We start from the raw sequence: 26751 nt of genomic DNA on the forward strand, positions 1-26751 counted from the left end.
TCCCCCAACTTGCCACTCATGTGCCACTTTTAGTCACATATATCTCTGTAGCCTAGAAATTAGTCTTATATTAAGTATATGTGAACTTTATGTTTGATATGTTGGTGATATATTTTTAATAAACATTGCAGAAGTTTAAAAGGCTGACTCATGTACCACAGAAACTGTATTTCACCAAAGTATATATGGCAGGCCAGGGAGCTGCTTGGGAGCACGTGGGAGATGGCCCCTTGTTGGTCTGTTAGCACACAGAGAAGTGAGAAGGCTCCAGAGCCACCTGTGTGTCACCCTGGCCCAGCATCAGCACTTTTAGGGCTGGCAATGCTCGGCCACAGCAGTGGCTGACAGGGTGAGCCTCCAGCTTCACTTCTGGTCACAAGAAGAGAGATGCTCTCCAAGTCCACCAGGTCCAAGGGCTGACTGGGAACAGGCAGAAGAGGCAAGAGACTGGGACTCTAACTACACTGGAGACAGTTTTCCCGTGAGTAAGCAGCAACCTGGTTAAAATATAACCCCAGAGAGATCTGCCTACTGATCACAGTGTGTGGTATTTTTCCCCCCCTTGGGGAAACAGCTAGATATTTCCCAGACTCCTCTGAAAAGTGTGACCTCAAGACCAAGTTTTGACCAAAGGAATGCATCCTGTTCAGACACATGCCTCGTAACCTTCCCTATCTGCTGGCCCACGTCAGGAGTCCCACAGAGGGACAGCAAAGCCACTATCCACAGAGATGCTGGCTGCGGCCTACATGGAACAATGAATGCCCTTCCACCATTGACTGTCCACACTTTCACACTGGACTGCTGTGGCAGGAGGGGAGAGAATTTACTGTTATATCAAGACCAGGGCCTAGATCTAAGACAAAAGAAATCCAGTCCTCAGAGGGCTCCCCACAAGGCTATATGAAGAATAAAATCTTCTTCAATCTCAAGTTTCTGTGCCATCTCACTTCTTCTCAGACCCAGGTCTGGAAGGACTGGACTCATCTGGATGTGCAAGACCCCCGATACCATGCCCGGAGCAGACCCAGTTATCTGGAGGTGGCTTCTAGAGGCAGGAGCAGCTGAGGCACAGCTAAAGCTGTAGTCTGAGAGGACCAGTCAAGTCAGAGACTGCAGGGAGGCAGCTCCTTTCTGAGCAGAACTGGAGCAGGAGCAGGAGCAGGAGCAGGAGCAGGAGCAGGAGCAGGAGCAGGAGCAGGAGCAGGAGCAGGAGGAGCAGGAGGAGCAGGAAGAGCAGGAGCAGGAGCAGGAGGAGCAGGAGCAGGAGGAGCAGGAGCAGGAGCAGGAGCAGGAGCAGTAGGAGCAGGAGCAGGAGGAGCAGGAGCAGGAGCAGGAGCAGGAGCAGGAGCAGGAGCAGGAGCAGGAGCAGGAAGAGCAGGAACAGGAGGAGGAGCAGGAGCAGGAAGAGCAGGAACAGGAGGAGGAGCAGGAGCAGGAAGAGCAGGAGCAGGAGGAGGAGCAGAAGCAGGAGGAGGAGTAGGAGGAGGGAGGGGGAGGGAGGGAGGAGGAGGAGCAGCAGGAGCAGAAGCAGGAAGAGCAGGAGCAGGTGCAGGAGGAGGAGCAGGAGCAGGAATAGGTGCAGGAGCAGGAGGAGGAGCAGGAGCAGGAGCAGGAGCAGGAAGAGCAGGAGCAGGAGCAGGAAGAGCAGGAGCAGGAGGAGCAGGAGCAGGAGCAGCAGGAGCAGGTGCAGGAGCAGGAGGAGGGAGGAGCAGGAGCAGGAGGAGCAGGAGCAGGAAGAGCAGGAACAGGAGGAGGAGCAGGAGCAGGAAGAGCAGGAGCAGGAGGAGGAGCAGGAGCAGGAGCAGGAGGAGGAGTAGGAGGAGGGAGGGGAAGGGAGGGAGGAGGAGGAGCAGCAGGAGCAGAAGCAGGAAGAGCAGGAGCAGGTGCAGGAGGAGGAGCAGGAGCAGGAACAGGTGCAGGAGCAGGAGGAGGAGCCGAGCAGGAGCAGGAAGAGCAGGAGCAGGAGCAGGAGCAGGAAGAGCAGGAGCAGGAGGAGCAGGAGCAGCAGGAGCAGGTGCAGGAGCAGGAGGAGGGAGGAGCAGGAGCAGGAGGAGCAGGAGCAGGAAGAGCAGGAGCAGGAGCAGGAGGAGGAGCAGGAGGAGCAGGAGCAGGAGCATCAGGAGCATCAGGAGCAGGAGCAGGAGCAGGAGCAGGAGCAGGAGCAGGAGCAGGAGGAGGAGGAGGAGGAGAAGGGAGGAGGAGGAGCAGGAGTAGGAGAAGCAGGAGCAGGAGGAACAGGAGCAGGAGCAGGGACAGGGGCAGGGGCAGGAGCAGGAGCAGGAGGAGCAGGAGGGAGGAGCAGGAGCAGGAGCAGGAGAAGGAGCAGGAGCCGGAGGAGCAGGAGGGAGGAGCAGGAGCAGGAGGAGGAGCAAGAGCAGGAGCAGGAGGGAGGAGCAAGAGCAGGAGGAGCAGGAGCAGGTGCAGGAACAGGAACAGGAGCAGGAGCAGGAGCAGGAGGGAGGAACAGGAGCAGGAGCAGGAGCAGGAGCAGGAGCAGGAGGAGGAGCAGGAGCAGGAGCAGGAGCAGGAGCATGAGCAGGAGCAGGAGGAGCAGGAACAGGTGCAGGAGCAAGAGCAGGTGCAGGAGCAGGAGCAGGAGCAGGAGGAGGAGCAGAAGCAGGAGCAAGAGCAGGTGCAGGAGCAGGAGGGAGGAGCAGGAGCAGGAGGAGCAGGAGCAGGAGCAGGAACAGGAGCAGGAACAGGAGCAGGAGCAGGAGCAGGAGCAGGTGCAGGAGCAGGAGGGAGGAGCAGGAGCAGGAGGAGCAGGAGCAGGAGGAGCAGGAGCAGGAACAGGAGCAGGAACAGGAGCAGGAACAGGAGCAGGAGCAGGAGCAGGAGCAGGAGCAGGAGCAGGAGCAGGAGCAGGAGGGACCTCTCAATTGTGCAGAATGGGTTAGAAAAGTAGACACTGATGCGGGGAAGGCAGCTAGACAGTAACTGCAGGCTGCTCCCCTCCTAATTCTCATTCGTCATATGGCCTGTCTCCGCTCCTTAGACCCTAGCAAGGCTACAGACAGTGATCTCTAACACACACACGCACACGCACACGCACACGCGCACACACACACACACACAGAGAGAGAGAGAGAGAAAGAGAGAGAGAGAGAGAGAGAGAGAGAGAGAGAGAGAGAGAGAGCGAGAGAGCTTGCAATAGGTCCTGAAGGAAATAGCTCCTTGACATCTGGGTGTCAGGGAGCCAGGAAAAAGCTTCCAAGGAAGGTGACTGCAGAGCCAGGGTCTCAGGCTGGAAGACAAAGAGGAGGCAGCACAGGCAAAAGCCCCAAGGCCAAGGTCTAAGTCCCAGAATAACCTGTGAGGAACTGCAGAGGGGATGGATACTGGATATACAATTTGCAGTTCATTTTGACTGTTGTATGGAACAGATTCCAGACTTTGGACTGGGGGCTGGGGAGGCAGCGGGAGTAGGGGCAGGGGTATTGTTACCACAGTTGTCTGGGGTCCTGGCCAGAGCAGACATGTTTGGTAGCACCATCTCATTTCCATCTAATGGTACCACAGAACACGTGTGCATGTGCTCGGCATCGTAGGTGAGGGCTAATCAATAAGCTATATGTAAACTGCTTGTGACACTGTCCTCACCCAGTTGCCCAAAGGTCTTCCTAGTCTTGGTCCTCTCCACTCTGAGCCTGCTTCACATGGTCGGCCATCTTATTCATCAAGCAGAGTCCCTGAAAGTCACCTCCAGCTCTCAACCACCCGGGGAGCTGACAGGGAGTGTAGCTGACAGCAGGGACGGCCCTTCTCCTCTGCCTGCATCCCCAAGACATGGCTGCCCTTGACACAAAGGCGGTGGCAGTAGCACTTGATGTGTTCGGTTGTCCAACCCTAATTCCATGGGTTAGTGGCTCTAACCGATGGGTTTGCCACCCCGTGGAGTTACGTATAGAAGGGTCAAAGACACATCTTGACATCTTGGCATACTCTTAAGCTGGTTATTGAGAGTGAACAGAGGCTCAGGAATGGCTCTGAAAAGTTGGTCTTTTGTAAAAGAACTTTATAAATATCTACCTTAGTAAACTTTTGGGAAATGCAGAAAGAGGCCAGTCCTGCCTGGGAGGCATCTTCCCACAGGGCAAAGAGACTGCAGAGTCAGTAACAGGATCTGACAGGTGTGGGTGTCACCTGGGAAGCTTTGACCATAGCTCAGAACAACTTCATTTGCTATGCAAATCTTCCCCTCAGCTTTCTCTGGCCTGTTGCTACCTCTCTCCTCAGAAGCCCCTAGTTAAGTTCTACAGAGAAGGGCCCTCTGAGTCTCATACCCCTAAACTTTAGCGCATAGTAAAATGGCTACTTAATTTTTTTCCTTATCTATTGTTGGTTTATGTCATAGGTTAAATGGTCAGATCCCCAGAGGAAGAGAGTTAATTTTCAACTTCCTTACAGAGTCCACACGAGTGCTCCCACTGGGCAAGGGGCACACCTTTCCCTGCAGGCCCTTCTCTGGGACTACAGGGCCACACACACTGGGTGTTCCAAGGGCTCCCTTCCTGATGGCTGCCCTGTCGGGAGTACTGGCTCTTCCCCCTGGAGAGAGTCTGTCTTCAGTGCACCATGCGGCCTTCATTTGGAGCTTGGGTTTTCTTTCCCTTTTGGATACAAAGGAAGAGCTTTAGACTTAGCTGTCACCTAAACGCAGCCCTGAGTTCTGCTGGGAACGGATAGAGTTTTAGGACTTCTGTCCCTGCCGTGGGAATGGGTGAGGGGGGTGGTGAGGGCAAAATTTTGGCTCTGGTTCCTGAGCTTTTAATATGGAAAACACAGAAGCTACAGGGTGAGGGACATGTCTGTAGTTGAACAGGCAGCCAGGGCCAGAGCTGGGCCTTGCTTTTCTGGGGGTGTGTGTGTGGAGGGGTTCAGTGTTCTTCCTCTTGTCGTTTGAGCCCAGGCTTGGCATACATCTGGGCCAGGATGGACTACACCAGACCGGGAGCCTGGGGCCTTCTCTTCTGAGTATTTTGAGGTCCCAGGCATCCTGTGCTCCTGATCTCCCTGACAAACACCAGCGAGTGGCAGGGAGGCCTGGCATGGCCGTGCATGCCTGTTATCCAGACTCTGGAGGCTAAGGCAGAAGGACTTTTAAATTTGAGGCCATTGAAGTGTACACTATGAGACCCTGTCTTAAAAAAAAAAAAGAAAGAAAAGAAAAGAAGAAAATCATGCCGAGGGGGCACTATAATTTCTCCTGGTTGCTCTCATCATCAGGCCTGTGGTTTAAGAGATAGGGTTTGTTTTCCAATCCTTAGCCCTACTCCACTCTGTAACACACATATATCCTACTTATCTTTAAGAACTCAGGTACCATACTGAGGCCAGGTTTGGATCTTCTCCAGGATAGCTTGGAAGCTTCTGGGCCTAGGGTCCTGGTCCCCAGGACATGACTGGGCTTGCAGGGCCAAGCTGGAGACTCTTGGCCAGTCTCTTTTCCTCTCTCCCAGGCTGGCAGAACTCTAGGGATGGAGTGGAGTGCAGGAGCTTTGCTGTTCTATGGGGACCCTGGCCTCATCTGTCAGAGGCTAGGCAGACCATGGCTGCTGGGGCAGTGCTGTGACACGGGCTGAGGATGGCTGTTTCCTCATTTCCCAGTGTTGGATGATTCTTGGCTGTGAGGGGCACTGCCTAGTGCTTGGGCGAAGACCGTGGCTCCTTGGGTGGGGGTGGGGATGGATGACCTGGCTCTGACCACTGAGTAGTATTTCTAAACTACAGACTTGTCACAGAACTCAGACGTGGTCCTGTCATATATACTGCTCTTACAGGGGCAAAAGAGAGGGCGCGCATGTGTTAGTTACATGGAAAATGCTAGAAACCGGGCCAGGTACCCAGGTGTTCAGCTCCCTTTTGCTATTCCTGGAGTCAAGCAGAGTGCAAGGGAGGCCCTAAGTCTCACGCAGTTTCCAAGCATGCGGAAGGATGATGGCGGAGGAGATATGCTGAACCTGGGCTTCTTAACCACAGCTGGTCAGCTCCAGCGCAGCTTACGCTGTGGGACAAAGGAAACAGAAAGATAAGAGGCTGCCAGGGGCCCTGGAGGGACGCTTGGAGAAGTCAAGGCCATGGAGCGGGCATCACAGGAGTATGGTGGTTCTTGTTCCCTGTTCCAGCTGGAGAGAGGCTCAGCGGCAGGAAAGTCTCTGGTTTTCATCCCAGCTTGGCTGTCACCAGATGTTACCAACCTGAGTGAATCTCTTGACACTGTGCCTCCGACATGTCCTTATGTGAAAGGAGGGACCTGGCTACAAGGGTTATTCAAAACACAGGTGTAGGAAGCATGGTTGCCATCAGTCGCCAGGCCTCCTTGCTACAGACTTCTGTGTGCTTAGGGACTGTATGCTGTGGTCTCCACAGAAAGATGCAGTTTCTGTCCTCTGATTGGCTCCACGAGAGGTGAGCCAGCCAGGAAGCCTGTCCCAGCACAGGGCCGCAGACTCACAGCACCATGCTGTTCTTGAGTCTCTAACGGGGCTGCCGCACACACCGCGGGCTGCCACACACACACCGAGGGCTGCCACACACACACCGAGGGCTGCCATACACACCGCGGGCTGCCACACACGACGAGGGCTGCCACACACACCGAGGGCTGCCACACACACACACACCGCGGGCTGCCACACACACACCGAGGGCTGCCACACACACACCGAGGGCTGCCATACACACCGCGGGCTGCCACACACACCGAGGGCTGCCACACACACACCGAGGGCTGCCACACACACGACGAGGGCTGCCACACACACACACACACCGAGGGCTGCCACACGCACCGACGGCTGCCACACACACACCGAAGGCTGCCACACACACCGAGGGCTGCCACACACACGACGAGGGCTGCCACACACACGACGAGGGCTGCCACACACACACCAAGGGCTGCCACACACACCGAGGGCTGCCACACACCGAGGGCTGCCCATCAAGAGAAGAACCGTGATGAAGCTCATCCGGCTAAGGACAGGCAGGCTCTCGGGTGAAGCCACTGAGGCACTAGTTAGCCAAAGCAAGGCCCTTGCCCTGCCAGGGAAGGCTGGCTATCAGTGGCCAGTGAGGGTAAAGAACTTGCCACTGTTGGCCAGAAGAGAGTCAAGGGTCTCGGATCAAAGTCTGAAGCAAACTGACCTGAGGCCATACCCAACAGGAAGACCTCAAGCTTTGCCACTTACCAAGCTAGTCTCTCTAGAACACTGCTTGTCCCTGGGTCTTCCCTTAACTTAGATACCACATGGCCTACCCTTTGGAATCTGTACTCCTTGGCCTAGCATGCAAGGCTGTCTACAGTCTAGTGCCCCTCTTCCTGGTGAGGAGGACACAATGTATGTCCTGGGCCCCTATCCTCACTAATGGGTGATCCGTGCTATCTGAGTTTGACTCTTTACCAATAGAGCACCCTTTGGCCTCCCACAGACTCCAGTGTTACCCCTTCCCACCTCTGTGGCTGCTAGTTAGCAGGGGTGGTTAGAATAGTTTCAGACCACAGTGGGAGTAGAAACCCTGTGTGTGCCAGAGCATCAGGAAGGAGGGTCCCACCCTGTGAGAAAGAAAAGCATTTCTATGGCTATGCTGCTGTGACTAGGGGCTTCGTTGTTGTGGCAGAAAGGTCTATCTCCTGCCAGAGACATACTGATAGGATTTATCTCTGATAAAGAAACTGAGGTCTAGGGTAACTAAAGAAACTGCCTAGGGTCACAGAGCTAATAAGTGGGTAGCCTCTTGCACCCCCTGGCTCTGCCTGACTTCAAAGGCTGTGCTCTGTGGATCTCCACGAGAAGACATCCTATTCTGTGACGACCTCAGTACCAGGTTCTTGCTGCATAGTGGAATGCCTGGACTTGGTCCCAGGAGGAAGTGTTAAGGACATCATCATTCAGGCCGCAGAGATGAAAGCCCCTAGAAAGCAGAGATGGAGCCCCTAGAAAGAGCCTCGGCCGACAGGTTCACTGTTCCCAGACAGCCACCTTGGGCTAAGAGAGAGCCTTGGCCGGTGGTCCTCAGGGGAGCCAGCTGGTTTGGGCTCTGTGGAGCAAGTGGGGGTTGCTGTGGAAATGCAGCAGGAAGCAAGAGGAAGGCAGAAAGCAGGAGAAGCAGCAGGCCCCCACAGAGCTGGAAGAGAGACTGAGTTCAGCACTGAGCTATTTTAGGACTCTGCCCTGGGGACCTCAGGCTAGGGATCTTGGAGGAGGGGAATTTGTCTGTGCAAATGATCCTAGTCCACCCGTCCTCAGGAATCCATGGTTGCTTCAGGGCTGCTGAGGAAGGGAAGGGTAGAGTCGAGCCTGCTAGCACACGGCTCAGTGACAGAGCTTGCTGTGTGGGCCAGGAAGGGTCTGTGGGTCCCTTTGCCCCTGTAGCATTTGCTGGAGCTTTCGTGTTGCAAGAACTGACTTGTGGCGATTTATTATGAATATGTGTTCTTTCCTGACTAACAGATGAGGGGACTGAGGCCAGGGGTGGGGCTAAGTCAAGTTGGTTCTGAGGAGAGGAGGCAGCAGCATCTTGGTTGCATAACCTGGAAGTGGTTTCTCCTGAGATGCCCAGTGTGGGGAAGGCAGGGCCTGGGGCAGTAGGCTGTCCATCTGCACCCAAAAGACATCTTCAGGGTTCAGCACCCTTTTCTAGGTTATATTATGGGGAACCAAGAGGAGCACTGGGTCAGGTGGACAGCAGCCCTCTCCATCCCTGGGTGTCACTGTTAACTCCTCTGTGCATTCTTTCCTGGACACAGTGGCCTCCAAAGTAAGCCATGCTTGCTCCTGCTTTCAGCCTGCAGTGGCTGAGCCGGGGACAAAACCAACTGTCTTCCATGCCCAGGAGTTCCTCCTACTTGGCTGCCCTGCCTCCGTCTGCTGCCCTACCCTCTGTTCTTCTTCCTCTTGATGCTTGGGTACCACTGACACGGACCCCCTGCTCTTCTAGCCTTTGCACATGCTGTTCCACCTCCCCAGAACACTCTTCTCCCTTCTCACCCCTCATTTCTCACGCTAACTCCTCATCCTTTTTAATCAGATACTTTGTTCTCTGCAGAGATCAAGTAAGGTGCCATTCAGTAGCTTAAAACTATGGTGTGTGTGTGTGTGTGTGTGTGTGTGTGTGTGTGTGTGTGTGTGTGTATGTGTATGTGTGCTTCTGCTAGTTTGGGGCCAGGACAGAATCAGAGACCTGTTTGCTCTTGGTTCTCCACAGTGTGTACAGTGCTTATAGTCCTGCTGGCACACAGCAGGGCATAGCGAATTCATGAATGAATGAATGAATGAATGAACTGGATGTTGTCAGAAGGGTAGACATTTTTCAGTTGGAGGGGTGGGGAATAACATTCCTGGAAATAAAGTAGCTGCCGTTTCAGGAAGGTTTGCTTTGGGCCAGGCTGTTCCAGGGCTAGGACACCTGGCAGGGTGACTCCAACGCTCCCCAGGTGGCGGTTATGCAGCCTTGGCCTCTTCTCCTCTCTGAGTCGTCCCCCCCCCCACCCCGCCCTCCCATCATGCTCCTCTCCCAGGCCTTTCTGGGCCTAGTTCAGAAGAAGGCCCCTGTGCTCCTCCTTGCAAGGTGAAGAAAGAGGCGCGTGCTTAGGGACCCCACTGCCTGGCTCCACCTCTTTAACCATGGTATCTCAGTGGCCCTTGGATACTGTCCTTCTGCCTCTGGTTTTGAGCAACTGTGACACTCTGGCTTTCAGACCTGGCTCATGGTGAAATATGTGGCGAGGTGGGGGCCCCAGGGTAACAAAAGGCCTCTGAGGAGGAGCTGGCATTGCGTGTGGCCATTGCCGTGTGCTAATTCATTTTGGCCAGGACGATCCTGTGCCAGGTGCAGGTATCACTTCAGCTTTTCAAGTGAGAAGCTCAGCTATGTGGTAAGCCTCAAGTACCAAGGCGGCAAGCAGCAGGCAGGGCCGGGACTCCCAGCCATGCCTCCTGGTCTGGAAGCCTGGCTCTAGCCCTGCTGGATGACCTTACCACTCCTAGGAGCACTAAAATAAGGCTCTTCTCGGTGGCTTCAGCTGGTTCAGGCCGGCTGGGAAAGACCCCAGTCCCTTACTAACTGCCCGTCTCCCCCTTTATTTCCACCCTTCTCACTGCCCCATTATGGGAAGGACAGTATGGCCAGCACAATGGGAGGTGGGCTGAGCATCCTTGTATTCTGTCACTTTGGATCCTGGAGGCCCCTGGCCGTCCACCTTGGGAACAGGAATACTGGCTCAGGCCAGTATTGGTTACCATGTACATACTAGAAGCTTGGCTGGCTTTCCATCACCGTGTGAATCCTCCACACAGAGGTACAGCGGTCAGGGCCAAAGTCAAAGGGAGACGTAAGGTGGCTTATGATGGCTCCCCCAGCTTCCACTTCCGGTTTCATCTCTTATTGTGACGTCTTGGTTTCCCTATGTGAAATTCACTCTTGTCCTCGGAATCCCCCAGCCAATCAGAATCTTATCCCTTGGTCACAGTGGTTGATTCAGTGCCAGGTCTCGTTACTAATTGGGCCAATAAGATGGAAGAGCCCCCAGGTCTTGTGGAGCACTCTGGGAAGAGATGGCACTTATGTCCTGGCTTAGGACAACTACTGCAGCCGGCTTCCAGACTGGTGGGCGACAGCATCATGGGGTGGCAACTCACAGTCAGAGAGATCCAGAGGAATCAATGGTCCCCTGTAGCACCACTCCTGGGCTTCATCATCGTCCAGCTGACTGTCATTCCTGTTTTATTTTTGTGGTTCTGAGAACCAAACCCAGGGCTTTGTGGCTATGAGGGAAGCCGTCTACCACCACGCTGTATCCCAGCCCTCCAGATGACTGCTTTTTATAATAACCCATTTGATTGCATTGTCAATCATTTGTAAGAAGAGCATCCTAACTCACCACGAGAGGTTTCTGGGAGTAGTGGTAGACCAGAGCTGGCTCCCAGCAGATAAAGCAGAATGGGGGGCGGGGAGGGAGGTGCTGAGGAACCAGGAACAGGTGCACACGAACAGCTGTGGGTGGAGAGGTGAGGCGTACACTGCTCCTCCCTTCAAGGAGGGATCGATAGTGTTGCCTGAGGTCCATGCTTTCCTAGATGGCGCCATTGGGAGGAGGTGTGACATTCAGGAAGCAAGGCATTATGGGTGATCCTTATGTCACTGGAGACATGCCCTGGAAGGTGAAAGTGGACTCTGGCCCCTTCTTTGTCTTCTTTAAAAAAGTTATTATTTTATGTGTCTGGGCATTTTGCCTGAATGTATGTATGCTTATATACTATGTTTCCTGATGCCTGTGGTGGCCAGAAGGGGGTGTTGGCTTCCCTGGGACTGGAGTTACAGGGATGGCGAGTCAACATGTGGGCATGAGAAAGTGAACCTGAGTCTCCTGAAAGAGCAGCTAACCACTGAGCCATCTCTCCAGCCCCGAGCCCCCTTTTAAGATAGGGTCTCACTGCTTAGAACTCAAAGAGATGTCTTGCCTCCCGAGTGTGGGAGTTAGAGAAGCGTGCCGCTACACCCAGACTTTTTGCTAAGCTTGTTCCCTGACTATACATTTCCTTTGCCATGTATCTCTCAGTCTTAACATGACACACGCACCCGCAGACTAAAGCTCCGTGACTATCTGATCACAGTGCGGATGCTCCAAATCTGTGAGCAGAGTAAACCATTTCTCTTACAAATTAATTTCATCAGGTACTTCATTAGAGTGACAGACAGCTGTGGACATAATCCCACCTCACGGTGGACATTGCAAAGCCCTTACATACATTTAGTGGGGTCTTGCGCTGGGTTAGGTGGGGCAGATACCGCTGGGGTTATCTATTGTCACGAACCTATGATTCATGGCCTCATCCACATGATTCTGGCACCTCAAGAAAACATCCTCTTTCATTCCCTGAGACTCGTCAACAATACAAAATGTGCCCTATTGGCTTAACAAGCTCCCCTGTGGGTCCATTTACAAAGGAACATGGACCAACAGGGGGGCAAAGACCAAATAAACCTGAGTTATAGCCCCAGAGAGACTTCTTGGGGTGAACCATTACAATGTTTACCAAGCACCAGCCTGTGCCCCACTGTAGGATCACAGGGCCAGCACCGCCACTATAAGTCTGTGTATTGGTAAATCTCATACTTATTTTGTAGGAAACATAATCTTATTCCATTACATTTGGGGTGGGCCCCCAAGTATATCCATTTAAAATACATCAAAATGTCACGACTTCATTTTTTCAAGTTCTTAATTTCATAATTTTCCAGGAACTTCTAAATATGGCCCTGACTGGGCAGGATCTCTCTGTAGGTCTCATCTTCTAAGGCAGTGGCGGGTCTTTTGGAAGCTTGTCAACTTAAAGTCAATTCTGAGCCCAAAGGAGGTATCCTGGGTACTCCCTTGCCAAAGACAAGGTCCTCCTGTGGCAATGTTAGGGGAATGGGGTCTCTCAGACACTCGAGGGGCACTCAGCTGACTTGATGACTAGAATTTTGATTCTCATTCTTGTAAACTACTTCTGGTGAACCATCAGATGAGAGAAAATGGGGCTGGGTAGACTGGAGGGTGTGAAAGTGAGGCAGAGAGAGAGGGGGAGAGGCAGGGGGAGGAGGGGAGAGACTTTTTTTTTTTTTGCTTTTCCCATTTGTTGCTGCACCATTTTCTCACCAACACCTTTTTACCAATACGCCAATCATGCGAGAGTTAAGACTTATCCCCACCTGCTCCTTTCTTTCTTCTATGTCTCTGTGATAGATGGATAGATGGCCAACAGTAGCCAGGGCAGAAGTGGAAACACCAACAGAGGAGGCCCACCTCCTACCTACACCATGCTGCCTTCTTCCTGGGTGGGCCTCCCCATCACAGCCTAATCAACACTGGGAATCATGATGCTACCATTCCCTAACTTTCCAGAGCACCTACTATGTGCTGATCTACAGACAACCCCACGATGTCGGTGTCTATTGTCTTCGTTACCATCTCCCAGTGTGCTACTGAGAGAGAGGAGGCTTCTTTCTGTGGTCTCCAGCAGGAAGTATAGCTGAAATTTTGTTAGGGTAGTATAGCAGACTAGCCCCAGAGCCCCTGCCCCACCATGCTTCTCATGACTGAACTTTTACAAACATTAAAAACACCACTAAGTACTGCTGTGTCTGTCTCCGTTCTAACCCACCGCTGTATAAATGCCTAGTTAGAAGATCAAACGGAGAAACTCATAAAGCCACTCTAGCCTTCCTTTGGCTGGTGATCAAGAAGGCATGAAAAGCAGCCTTTGCCCTTGACGTCACGGACCCACTGTCTGGCTGTGGAGATAAGGAAAGCTTGAAGGAGAGGGTTGGAGGTAGCTGTGAGAATAGCGAAGAGAGACAGGAGGCCAGAGGGGATGACCATTCCTTACAGTTGGTTTTTCCTTCCTATCACGGTACAGCAGCCAGATCAGCAGGCCCTAGGCAGTGGATGCCTCCCTCAAAGCAGAAGCTCAGGGCCTGACCCAGCCATGTAGAACAAGGAGCAGGCTGATTCAGCTGCATGAGTTCTGGGCATGAGCAGGGCAGGGTCTCTCCTATGAACAAGATTGGGCTCCGTGATCTTTGTATCCATCCCTGATGGCTCATGCACTGTTCTCCAAACACATGCTCAGTATTTGTGATTGAAGGAAATGCAGTCTCAAGTGGGCGGAGAAGCTGGAAGGACCTGCAAGTGTGTGCAGAGGAGGGGAGTCATGGGAAACACAGAAGAGAAAGGCAAAGGCAGCCTGGGGCTAGGGGTAGAGAAGACGGCCTCTGGAGACCTGCGCATGAGGGGATGTGGAGTGGAATACAAGGGAATGGTTAGACAGACATCAGGAAGACAGGAAAGAAAGCAGGAGAAAGGCAGTGGGTGCTGGCTGCTTCTTTCATTCATTTTCCATTTTTTTAATGAATTAAAAAAACATTGGACAGGACTTTGCTGCTGTGCCCTGAGTAGTCTCAGATTACTATGCGCCTGCTTTAGTTTCCCAAGTGCTAGGATTGTAGGTGTGTGCCAGTCCTAGCTTAGGAGCTCTTTTGCCTGGTTGTCCTGAGCCTGTCTGTTTATGTGAGCCTTTGCTGTGGACTGTAGTTTTGTTAGGTACTGCTGCTTTTTGCCTTTGTCTCTCTGTCTCTCTCTGTTTCTCTCTGTCTGTCTTTCTCTCTGTTTCCACTAATAAAATGACAGCAATAGCAACCACTGCAAAGCGGATGTCAGGGTTAACATTAAACAGTATTCCTTAAATAGCAATGTACATTATTTAACACAGATCCCAGAAGATAAAATGCAGAAGCCTCCACTATCCTGGAACCAATAATTCCTGGAGCTCCAATGCTTTGACTCGGCCCACCTCCTTGCTGATCAATCCGTGTTGCAACTCTTGGTCTGGAAATCACACTACCCAGAAGCCTTTTCTCTCTCTGCCTCTGGCTGATCCACTGCTCCAGTCTGGCCACTCAAGAGCTTGGTTCTTAGTCCTTATTTCTGCCCGGTGTCAAGGCATCACCAAGGCCACCAAGGCCATCAGATCCTCTTGTCACTACACCTCCCTGCGCACCTTTCGTTTCAGACTGCTCACCTGACCCCAGATCTCATGCGTACTCTATTGCCACAGTTTCCAGAGCTTCTTCTTTCTCTGGCCACTCTTTGATGAGGTCACCCTAAGCCTGCCACCAGAAGCGTCTAAAATCTCACCACATCCCCTTTTCTAGCACAGTCTGTCAATGGTTGCTTCCTCCTAGCAGGATGAAACCACACTCCCTGGCTGCCATCCAGGGCTCACCAAATCCGGCTTACCTGTACTTCCAACTTTCTCACCCTTGCCTACGCTCTTATCACATTCCTCCCTCTGCCAGCCAAATCTCCTTTGGGCACTATCAAGACACTGCCTGTACTCAGGGCTGCTTGTCTGCTTCAGTCGCGCCCCACTCCACGACGACCTTTTGAACCATACCTAGGTATCAGGCATTATAGTTTTCCCTTTCCTTAAGAAACCTCCTTTGACTAGCTCAAGAAAATGAGGTCACCTAGACAGACACAGGGAAAAGAGAGGCAGACTTCAAGGTAAGGCAGCTGCACAGCTGTATTATAGCAGGACAAAATATGATCCTCAAAGGTAAAAAAGTAAGACCACTCAAGACCACTGGGGCTAACATGGCTGATCAAGAGGACCACTATTTGTTCTTTGCCTCATTTTAATGGCATCTGCATATTATTAGCCTGATAAAATTGCCTGTCTGTATTATGCAGATGACACCAGGTCATATACCGGGGACATAGAAGGATGGAAAACAGGAGAAACCTGACTGGGAAAAATCTCATCCCATTCTCTGCCCCTGCTCCATGCCATCCAACTCAAAAATAATCTTCCCTTCCATTATTTGTCCTAAGTGAGTGATCCAACCCTCGACAGCGCCACCTGATCTCTTGAGACTTCGATTCACACTTGAGTATGTGCCTCTGCTCTGTAATAAAGTGTTGTCCCAGTGGCCTGCTTGGTCCACCTGTCTCTGAATTATTTCTCTGACAGTGCTGGGAAGCTAGCTCTCTCTCAGTCAGGTCCCTCTACCTTTGGAGCCTACCCAGCCTTGACCACAGGTAACAAAGACCACACCCAAGAGCTTGTGCATCTGTCTTCCCAAGAAAACGGCCAGCTTCCTCCAAGCCTAATCAACAGTCTTTAACGAATGCAACACTTCCCATGAGGCTACACACAGGTACTGTACACACTGGGCAGTGTACATATGGTCATTTAAGGGTAAACTTCCAGGCACACCTCTTCTCTTAGAATGGGGAGAGGAAGACTATAATTCCATTCAAGAGACTTTTTTGATGACCTATTATGCTTAGGGTACAGTAAACATGGGCTCAGCGCAGTGTTTGGCTGGGAGCGGGTGCTCTGCAGATGATGGTTATTTTCATGCCCACAGTTCTACGGCCATGAGGATGAAGGAGACTCTGCAGTTCTCACCAGCCACTGTGTACCACTTACCCACACTGCCTCACAGGTACTTTCTGACCATCAGCCTTCTCTGAACAAGGTTCCCTTTGTGCCTGCTCCTGCCCAGAGAATGCTGGCTGGAACAAGCCTGAAGAGGCAGAGGTACCCTTGCTCCCCCTTCTGCCCTCCATGTACCCTTGGTCTCCCACAGGAGAAGAACCTGTGATAGATACGCTGCCAGCTTCCTGTCCTGCCTCTGAGGAGCAGCAGATGGATGGGCTCTGCCAGGGCCCTGCTGCCCACCCTAGGCTGTCACAGACACCGTGTCAGTCACCTATTACTCCAGGCTCTAGGGTCATCATCCTGAGCTGAGGTGACTGCCCCGTGGAATGAGGATTTGTGCATAACATATTAAATTTTACGTGCAAAGCTATCTGACACAGATAATTTGTCAGACCCTGAGAAGGCCAGGATAGCTTTCATCAGTGAGGCAGGGAAATGTGTATCAGTTCAGTCACCAGAGACTAAGCTCCCTACTCAGAGACCTCAATGCAGGCCAGCTTCTTCAAGGCCTCCAGCTACTCCAAGACCTCCAGCTGCTCCCTGGGTAGGTGTGGGGAGCAAAGTCCAGCTTTTGGAGAGAATTCTCAGGTTGTTTTCACACCTCCTTCACACAGTCCTCATTTTCTGGAGCTTTTCCACAGTTATCTGTTTGTAGTTTAGCCTTGTGATGGATGCAAATGTTTGCAAATAAAAGGCTTTTATTACCTTTATCAGAGAACAGTCCTTGTTTTCGAATGCCCACTCTCTACAGGAAGGAGGGCCTCACACCTACCAGGAAAGGCAGAAAGCACACCCACTGGTGTGAAGAATGAGAGGCAATTCCAGTGGATGCTTCCTTCCTACAAGCTAAGGACAGCTCTCCTCAGGAAGGAAGATGGCACCTAGCAAAGTGGGTTTTGTTCAGTAAATATTTTTCTGATCAAGCCAGTTGTCTGGAGTCAGGTACTTCCTCAGAGTTGTGCTGACTCAAAATATCTCTCACTCTTTCTCATCTACAGAACATACTAGGAATGTTTTGGATTTTGCTTATATTGGTGAGACTTGCCAGTCACACACGATTTGCCTGCATTTATCAGGGACTGGTAAAATGGCTTGGGCTGGTGGCCACTACCTTCTCTTCGACATAAAGCAAAACCTCCCTTGGTCATTATCAGGAGGAGGTAGGAGAGTCACAAAGGCCTCTCTTCACTATGCCTACCTTCCTCTCCTTGTCACCATACTCCACGCCCAGAGTATCCATGGCCCGGACAATGGCTGCCAGAGACTGGATGGTGTTGCTGTAGACAACAGGCTTGTACTGCTTTACGTCTTCTCCAGAGAAGCCATCTTCATGGATGATCCTAGAGGAAAAACCACAAACAGCATGTGATGAGTGCAGGGTCCTCGCTTGACATGGACAACACAGGGTTTGGAGGCCTCAGCGCAAGCCCTGCGTTCACAGAGGGAGAACGGGAGAGCCGGGTCCTGTGGAAATGCTGGATTACTGAGCTGCTCTACAGGTGCTGTAAAATCTAAAAATCTAAAACTCAAAACAAAACAAAAACCCATTTACCTGAGTTACTGAGTAACTATAGTATATAGTCTTCATAATCTATATTCAGGGAAAGAAACAAGGGGCTGCAGACACTTGAAAGCACCTGTATTAAGAACGGCAAACACCAGTTGCTCATCCCATGCTCGCTGCTGGTGACCTAAGAACAGTGCGGAACCGGGACTGGTGAACACACAGAGGGTACTGCTGAGGATCCCTGAACGAACCGAGCAAGCGAACAACGCAATCTGTCTCTCAACCAAACCCCACCCCCTCTGCTGGTATGGATTAAAGCCAGGATCAGATGGATGTACTTGCTAGGTGAGGACAGGTCTCCAAGGGGAGATGGTAGCCACGCCCACAGCTCACTCACAGTGCTTTTAATGAAAGTAGGGTGATGCCTGTCTTAAGTAAACAACCATCCTAGCCTGTGCACACGTGGAAGATACACACCGTCAGAGGAAAAGCCAGCAGAGGGCATTTCCATAGTCTTCCTTAGCTGGTATTAGGTAGTCACCCTGTTCTGCTGGATCTTAACTATTGACAGAGTCCACACAGGGACATCACAGAGCAGAGGCAGTGTGACAGTCTTTGGTGGCCTTTGTTTGGTACATGCTCATTACTGACAAGGATTCAGGAAAGAGGAAATCACACACAAACTGTAAGAATAGTCTTAAAACAGAAGTAAAGAAAAGCCAAGAACGTTTTAAGGACAGCATCAGAGACTCTTTGTGCTTTGACAGACTGTGTGAACTCTCTGATGGCCACGTTTCCAGAACAGGAATTAACACCATGTGCAACATACCCAGGCTTCAACACTAGAGATGAGCCCTCTTTCTATGTCATCAAAGCCCCTGTACAGGTCTTCATTACTTCCTTTCTGTCTAGAAGAACACCACAGACAAATATCATGAACACAGTGTTATTGGGATTCATTTCATATACCACACAGTCTGCTTGCCTAAAGCATGTAACTTAATATTTGCTTTAGTAAATTCAAGAAATTGGGCAAACACAACTGCATTCTAACTGTGGAATATTTTATTGCTTTCACAAAGCATCCCTGTGCCTGTCACCAGTCACTCTGTAGACCCGACTTCAATCCTAAACCAGCACCCAACTACACTATTTCTAAAAACATGCATAGTTGGGACAGTCCACATTCATAATATTATATGATTTGTGTGTGTATGTGACTGGTCCTGTAATTTAATAAGTCTTTTCAAGGGGCTAGAGAGATGGCTCAGCGGTTAAGAGCATTGATTGTTCTTTCAGAGGTCCTGAGTTCAATTCCCAGCAACCGCATGGTGGCTCACAACCATCTGTAATGGGATCTAGTGCCTCTTCTGGTGTGTCTGAGGACAGTGGCAGTGTACTCACGTATATAAGATAAATAAAATCTTTTTTTTTAAAAGGCCGTTTCAAGATATGCCCAATTTGTAGCATGTCTTGTTAACTCATTCTTTTTTATTGCTGAATAAAATTCCTACTGAGTTACTCAGAGCAGAATGACTCTGTGGACAGCTTGTGGGTTTTACTGACACTAAGTCTGTGTTTTGTTGTTGTTGTTGTTGTTGTTACAAAAGCTTCTTTTTAAATTACAAGATTTCTTTCTATGAGTGTTTGCATGCATGCATGTAAACATGGACCTATCTTGTGCCCCCACAGGTCAGAAGACAGGGTCAGATCCCTTGGAACTGGAGCCACAGGCAACTGTGGGTGCCAAGAAGGGAACCTGGGTCCTCTGATTGACCACTCAGCCATCTTTCCAGCTCCTGCAAAATCCTCTTGATGGAGCGACAGACAAATAGCCACAGGTTTGCGACTCCGGAGTCCCCCAGGGAAACACTAGCACTCTGCAGAGCTGGAGAAGTGGAGAGGACAAGGGGACACTGGCTGTGCAGGTGGCTTGTGGAATACAGGCACCGGCCAGCACAGAACAGGCTGGGGAAGCCAGGGACACCACCGGGGCTCGTGGGCCACTCCAAGGTAAAGGCAGCTGGAGCCGAGAGGAAACCGCAGAGAAAGGGTTCTTGGCATCTTTGTGGAGTTCCCGAGGGTCTTTGGCTGAGCAGATGAGACCCCACAGCTCAAAAGAAAGAGTAGCAGAGAGAGAATGTGCTTCAGCGACCTTGCAGGCTGAACGCGTGCCAGCACTTGCCCAAGCCAGGAGATGAACCTCTGAAAAGTCAGAGGGCAGTCCCTGGGCACTGCTGGAGCCTGCAGCAGGGACACCAGAGGCCACAGAAACTAGGTTAGGATAGCTCTCATGGCTCTGAGGTCCTCCTACAATGCTAGAAAGAAAGTTTAAGAAATCTAGCTGCCCATAACTAACTTAGCTACCCCAGAGAATAACAGAATAAAGACTACAACCTTTAAATGGGGATAGCAAAATCTAGACACTCAACAGAGTGATGCGTAAGATACCACATTCCAGGAGGCAATACCCTGGTTCTGCAGACAAGCAGGGAAGTGCAGCTCACAACTAAGAAAAGCATCAGTTAACAGAAACAGCGATGGAAGAGACAGAATTCTGGATGACACGGATAACAGAATTGACACTGTATTGCAAAATAATAAATATTTCAGGACATCGAAGGAGATTGTGAGTACAATTCAGAGATAAATGGAAGATACAGAAAATGAACAATAACTGCATTAAAAACTGTCCTAGGTGAAACTAGTGGCAGATCAGACATGCAGAAGATTGTCCAAACTGAAGACAAAGCAACGAAACTATTCAAATGGAGACAAAGAGAAAGACCTAAAAACAGCTTACAATGCAAAAGTTCCAGGAATGCAAAAGACGGGGGCTGGGGATGCAGAAGGATACGTCTGGAAAAATGTCACATGACTCCAAAGTCAATTAAAGCGTGTGAGGTACACATGGAATTGAGGAGCGGGCACTGATAGCTGTAGAGAAGGCTCTGGGCACTCCGGCTCTTTGAGCTGGCTCCTCAGGAGGCTGGCGCTGTGCTGACCTGAGAGGTGTGCACAGGGGAGATTTGCTGGCCTTCAGTGTGATGTGCTTCCACAGAAGCCAGGCCAGGGACCAGGACTTCACTTCTGAGCCCTGGTCCTGCCACTTGGGTCCAGACCCCAGCTTCTTGAATGTGGGTTGTGATCCCATAAGACCCTATAACTGAAGATAGGCGTTATGATAAATTGGACAACAGGAAAAGGTTTCTGAAGAGTGACTAAGAATTAATTGAAAATTAAATGTGTGGTGAACCTGAGATGCCTTTGGCAGTGCTCACCCATCCTGTGGGCTGCAACTTCACTGTGACACCAGCTGAGTACATGCTACGCCTACAATGAAGCCACACGACCCCAACAAATGTCACCTGAAACACCATGGCTCACAATATGACTACTGTGTGTCATGACATGTGGTGCTTTTATTATACATACAAAGTTTTCTCTCACATAGAGCACAATAACTTAATTTTCATACCAATATTCCTCAACCCGTATAGTAAAATTTATAACATATTATAAAACATATTCGTATACTCTTAGTTTGTTCTGTATTAGAATATTTGATTTTAAGATACCATTGAGATACCAACTTTGGCTTCAGTAAAAAACAAATCATTATATTAGTTCTGGCAGGACAGAGTTTCTAGACTTGTCTCACATATATGTCTACCCCCTGCACTGGATTTATATATATATATATACATATATATATGTGTGTGTGTGTGTGTGTGTGTGTGTGTGTATATATCACATATACTCTATATATACTGTTATACATTTATATTATGTGAAGCAGCATTCTCAACACTGATGACTATGAAATCAAAACACTGAACAGTGAGGACAGACTCCTGCAGTGTCAAATGCAGCCAAGCTCTAGTTCTGCATGAATAAAGATAAACAAGCAATCCATTTCATTAATATCCAAATTTGTTTTAACTTTGAATAAATGGTAAACATATATACCAAACAGTTGTTTAAAAAAAACCTTTAAAATATTTTATTACCATTAAAAGCTTGATTTGTTTATATATACTATATATATACACATCTGGGGTCATATAAAAATTTCTCTGGCAAAGAGGTTGTATGGGGAAAAAAAGAGAAAACCTTCCTTTAGATCCCTGGCTGGCCAAGGGATCCCTTCTCCCATGGGGTTGGCACTCTCATTTCCCACACTCACCTACTGAGGTAGGAAGGCTACGTTTTCATTTTATCCATTTAACAGAAGAAACTGAGGCCAGGAGCTTAAGCCATTGACCTAGTCTTTCTCAGCAGATCAACTAGAGTTAAGGCTAGTACTCAGGAGACAAGCAGACAGTCCTTCTGACCACATCTGATCCATCCCCAGAACACACAAATTATTGCCTACTAGTGTCAGCCTGGTTTCTGGAGTGGCCCAAAAGAGAAATGTAGAAATGATGCAATTTGGATCAAGGGTTCAAAAATCCTGAGTAGTAGTCCTGTAACTTGTCACACAGGCAAATAAATGTTGGCTTCAACTGGGCTTCCAGGGGTAACGTTTCACAGCGTCCCCAAGCAAAGAGTCGTAAGCACCACTTAGCACAAGAATATGCGGTCCACGAAGACAGCGGTGCAAGGCTTGTCTTTCTCACGCTGTCTTCCTCTTCTCCCTCTTCTGGAGTTTAGCCTGACTCTTTGTGAATATTAAATAAGGTCCCTTTATCTTCTATCTCCTCACATCATTCCAGTGAAGCCAAATAGCAGTGTCAGCAGCTGATGTGACAGCCAGCCTGCTCCCATACCGCCTCTGCTGTGGAGGGGCTAACTGTGTCATCCCTGGTAAATGACTCCACTGAGCTGTCTTGTTTCCTCATTAGCAGGTTGAGAAATAAGATGGGTGTGGCAGAGCGAGCCAGACTGATGGAGGCAGGAGGATCAGGAATTCAAGGCCAGCCTGGACTATAAGAGATCCTCTTTCCAAAATATAAAAAGAAAAACCCAAGGGAAAAAAGAGAGACTATGGGAGGACACTTCGAACGGTGGCCAGTAGGAGTCGTGGTCTCATTCTCAAGTCAACCTCCCCGGCTGCTTCTCTCACTTCTGGTCCAGAGGCAGCCCGAGGGTGAGGGTGGCCACTCAGTGCTAACTGTTTCACCCGCTGCATTGCTTCTAAGCTTCAAAGCAGCCCCAGGCTTGATAAAACCCACCAGCTCCCCTCTACAGACAGGGTTAGGCCACTTCCCAGAGGCCTGACCGCTGGTGACTGGCATCTCAGGTCCTGTTTGTGACCTTCAGGCAGAGGGTGAGAGGCAGGGCTGCTTTCCCAACCCCAGGCCCTCACCTCCAGGTTCCAGAGGTCCCAGTGGGCACACTTATACATGGTATACGTATGTACGCGCACAGGACTGCAGTGCCTGTCTAATGGCCTGAGGGCTCCTGAGAGTCCAGACCCATGGGATGGCTCGGGCCTGGGTCCTGGGCGTAGCAAGATTAGGGTTTGGAAAGCAGAAGAAAGGCTCCACGAGGCTTGTAGCAACAGCCAGGCGTCCCATGTACTGCAGAAGCCTTTGATGGAGCCCCTGGGTCAGTGACAGAATCAAATCTCAGTGATGTCATGTGAGCGCCTAAACCCACCTGAAGCTAATGCTATCCCGACCCTCTGACTGACACAAGCCACAGCATTCCTTATTTTTGCACAATCTAATGTGTCCCGAGCTTCAGTCACTCATCCAATTTGTGATTAAAATGTCCTATATAACAATAACATGAGATCCCCGTTCAGCATATTTGCTTGTTGCCTCTTTTCTACCCTGGCTGTTGATATCTTGTTTCACCCACCTTTCCTCTCCATCCCAGGATTCCTGGCACAGGGATGTTGAAGGTGGAAACATTACTCCTTGAGCTGTGCGTGCACAGATGTACAAGATATGTCCCACCAAGGACCTCACAGGCGAGCCTGCTTGAGTGCCTGTGGGGGTTGGGTGGGACCAAATGGAGGGCAAGCTATTTCACAGTGTTCACCTAAAACCCAGGACTCTGAGGGGCTGGTCTGGGTCACCAAGCAAGAAGAGCCAGGGGAAGGAGGAATTTGACCAGACAAGGTTGGCTGCAGCCTGAGTATTCAACTCTGGACAAAAGCTGCCAGTTGCACGGCTCCTGATAAGTGGGTGATCTTGAGGGAGAGAACAGATGACAGGGGCTGATCACAGCAGGTGACCAGTTTCCAGGAAGAGGCAGTCAAGGATGGGCCCTTGCCCCTCCCTCTGACTCTTTGCTGCCTTGGGGATTCTGTGAAAGGCCCAGACCTGGCTCTCCTTGCTTTCAGTCCCTTCTGTAGGGTGGGGCTGCTTTTCACTGCAGGAAGACTGCTGGGCACAGACCTTATATGGTCACAGAATCACAGGCTTGGGAGCAGGAAGGGACCTCAGGCACTCATCTGGCCTGGCAGCCTTTCCTGAATCACAGGCCCCTTTTGAGTCTGTGAAGAATGTGCCAGCACAGGTTTTTCCCCCACGTGGAGGGTTCTGAGCACCTGATCAAAAGCTGTCGGGAGCCAAGTCCAGCAATGAGGTTGGCTCTTTTTCCTGGTGTCACCATCCTGTGCTCCAAGCTTGAATGATTTAGACTTGGGGTGGGGGTGGGGGTGGGGGTGGTACCAGGCACTCGCTGTGCGATGGGGTGACTTCCCATAACTGCTGGCTGTCAACAGTTCTCATTGTGTGCGGCTGCACGGGCAGGAGAGCAGCAGCCGAAATGACTGCTGGTACATTTAGTACACAGAGGTCATCTTGTTCCAGAGTGAAAAGGACGGGAGGCTGGTCCGAAGAGGAGGGTGTCTACGAGGTGCACCTCTGAATGGATCTGTGAGAGCATTCCCTGAGAAGCTAGCTGAGGAGATGACATGACTGAGGTCCTGTACTAAGTAAAAAGGAAAAAGACCGGAGAGCTTCACCATCCCTCTGTCTCTGCTTCCTGGTTGGCCCCCAATCCCCCACCCCCTTAACCCCCCCACCCCCGAGGACAAGGCACTTCCCCTGCCCCTGCCTTCCTCACCGTGATGAACTGTACTGCTCTCAATGAAGTACAATAAACCAACCTTCCTCCTTTAAAACTGCCTTTTGCCTGGTATTTGGTCACAGTCATGAGAGAAGTAACTCACAAGAGTGAGTCCTGGAGGATCTCCGCCTGCCAGGAAGAAGACAAGAAAAGGCTGAGACGCTCCAGAGGGAGAGAGGGATGGGCTGGAGTGGGGACTCTGTTATCAAGTGGACATCTTGGGAGAACGTATAGGTTGAGTCATCTTAACAGCACGCAGGTGTGTCTGAGCAGGAACACCACCTCATCAGACATTGGTCTGGGGACGCTTTTGCTTCAGTGATACACGATCATGGTTTCCAGTCGCCATTGACCCATTCAACAGTGTGACTTAACTCTGGAGTCATGGACCTATTGGTGGCCAATGACAAAATGTACATGTGGTGTCATTGTTTAATTTTTTATATTATTATTATTATTATTATTATTATATGTGGGGTGCACATGCACCACAGCACACATGCAGAGATCAGAACAACTTAAGGGAGTCAGTCCTTCCTTTCACCCTTACATGTTCTAGGGATTGACTGAGCCCTCACAGAATACAAGTGTAAGTAAACAGTAAACAGGAAGCCCCTAGCACACAGGGGCTCCACAGAGCCCACTGAAACACTAAGATGAAAATACGACTAGGTACGGTGCAGTGGGTGTCCTGCGCAGCCACACCAATAAAGCTCTATGTGTCTGTTGGGGGAGTGGGTGTGGAAGCTGTGGAGAGGGAGGAGGATGGATAGGCTGGAGCAACAGAACGGAACACTTATCACTTTCGGTGGTATCGGTCAGTGACTTGTCACTTCCTTTTTGTTTCTTTCATTCTTAAAATGTACATGTGGTGTCATTGTTTAATTTTTTATAGAATTATTACTATTATTATTATTATTATATGTGGGGGGGGGCACATGCACCACAGCACACATGCAGAGCTCAGAACAACTTAAGGGAGTCAGTCCTTCCTTTCAGCCTTACATGTTCTAGGGATTGACTGAGCCCTCCAGGCCTGTACAGCACATGCCAGCCCCCAGTCACCTTGCTGACCTGCAACACATTATTTTCAGTGGAACATGAATACTCTATGTTTAACACCGTGACCATGTCGAAGAGACAAGGTTAGAAAGGTAGAGCACTGCCAGCAGGGGTCTCCTGATGGGATTTGTTTGGGCTTGGCTTGATTTGAGGCCCAACTGCACCAGTCAGGCCCAGGGGGCCAGTTCCCTACCTTTTTGGGGACTCAGACTAGATGTCAAAATAAGGCTGGTGACAAAAGCATTTAGGAAATAGTGCAAACAAAATGGCATCTTCCAAGGGCAGTAGATAGGCTTAAGTAACAGCTACATGAGCTGCCACGAAACAGCCACTGTACTAAGCCTCAGAGAGTTATTTGCCTGCCTTCTTTGCAGCTAAGAGTGGCCACATGATCTAGTTCAGGCCAGTAGAGGAAAGGGGAATGTTTAGATACGCCTCTGACAAAAAGCATTTGCTTTCCTGGTCCTGAAACAGATATCTTTGTGCATACTTTGCCCTGCTTTTCCTGTTGGCCTTCCCCCCTCACACAGGGCTCCTCTCTTACAGACATTCCTGGCCTCCTGCCTTTGTATGTAGTGTAAGGAGTCAAACAAGCTGCAGAGACACTATGGTCAGATGCTAAATCTCACCAGGATGGGAATGGAAGATCAAAGGAGTACAGGGAGTCCTTCATGACTTGCTGAACTGACGTCTAAAGCCTTATAAAGACAGTTCATGCTTTCACCACGATGCCCTCTGCCTGGGCCACAGAAAAGGATCTGCTCCAAGGCCACACATGGGGAACTGTGACTTAGATAAATCCATGCCCATAGGGACACAGTTGGCATGTGACAAAGTAGGGACAAAATCCTCAGAGGCCTTTGTGTTGTGCCACAGGTCTCTGATGGCCCTGGAGCTGAGGATGATGGGAGATCCAAGGTGAGAAAAACATGGGCCCATCTGCAAAACAGAAAGACGCTCTGGCCTTGACAGGTCCAAGGCTTTGGGCAGCAAGGTGTTCTGTACTGACGTCCATTGGTCCATCCCTTAAGTAACTTTCATGGAGTGTCTGAATCCTTACTGTGTGCCAGATAAGATGTCAACATTGAGGATTCAAGAGTAAGCTAACAACAACAACAAAAAAAGAGTAAGCTAACAGGCACAGTCTCTGCTCTGACAAAGGCCTTT

At 50.4% G+C, this 26751-nt stretch overlaps 1 protein-coding gene across 2 annotated transcripts in view; it reads right to left on the reverse strand.

The window, feature by feature from the left end:
* Positions 1–26751, reverse strand: part of Gnao1 (G protein subunit alpha o1) — a 153786-nt gene that overhangs the window by 52571 nt on the left and 74464 nt on the right. For both annotated transcript variants that reach the window (XM_052167354.1, XM_052167353.1), the window contains exon 3: positions 17191–17332. In XM_052167354.1, coding sequence (XP_052023314.1) covers positions 17191–17332 — 142 coding nt within the window. The remainder of the gene's footprint in view (positions 1–17190; positions 17333–26751) is intronic.

This window comes from Apodemus sylvaticus, chromosome 21 (genome assembly GCF_947179515.1).
Source record: "Apodemus sylvaticus chromosome 21, mApoSyl1.1, whole genome shotgun sequence".
NCBI classification, from domain to species: domain Eukaryota; kingdom Metazoa; phylum Chordata; class Mammalia; order Rodentia; family Muridae; genus Apodemus; species Apodemus sylvaticus.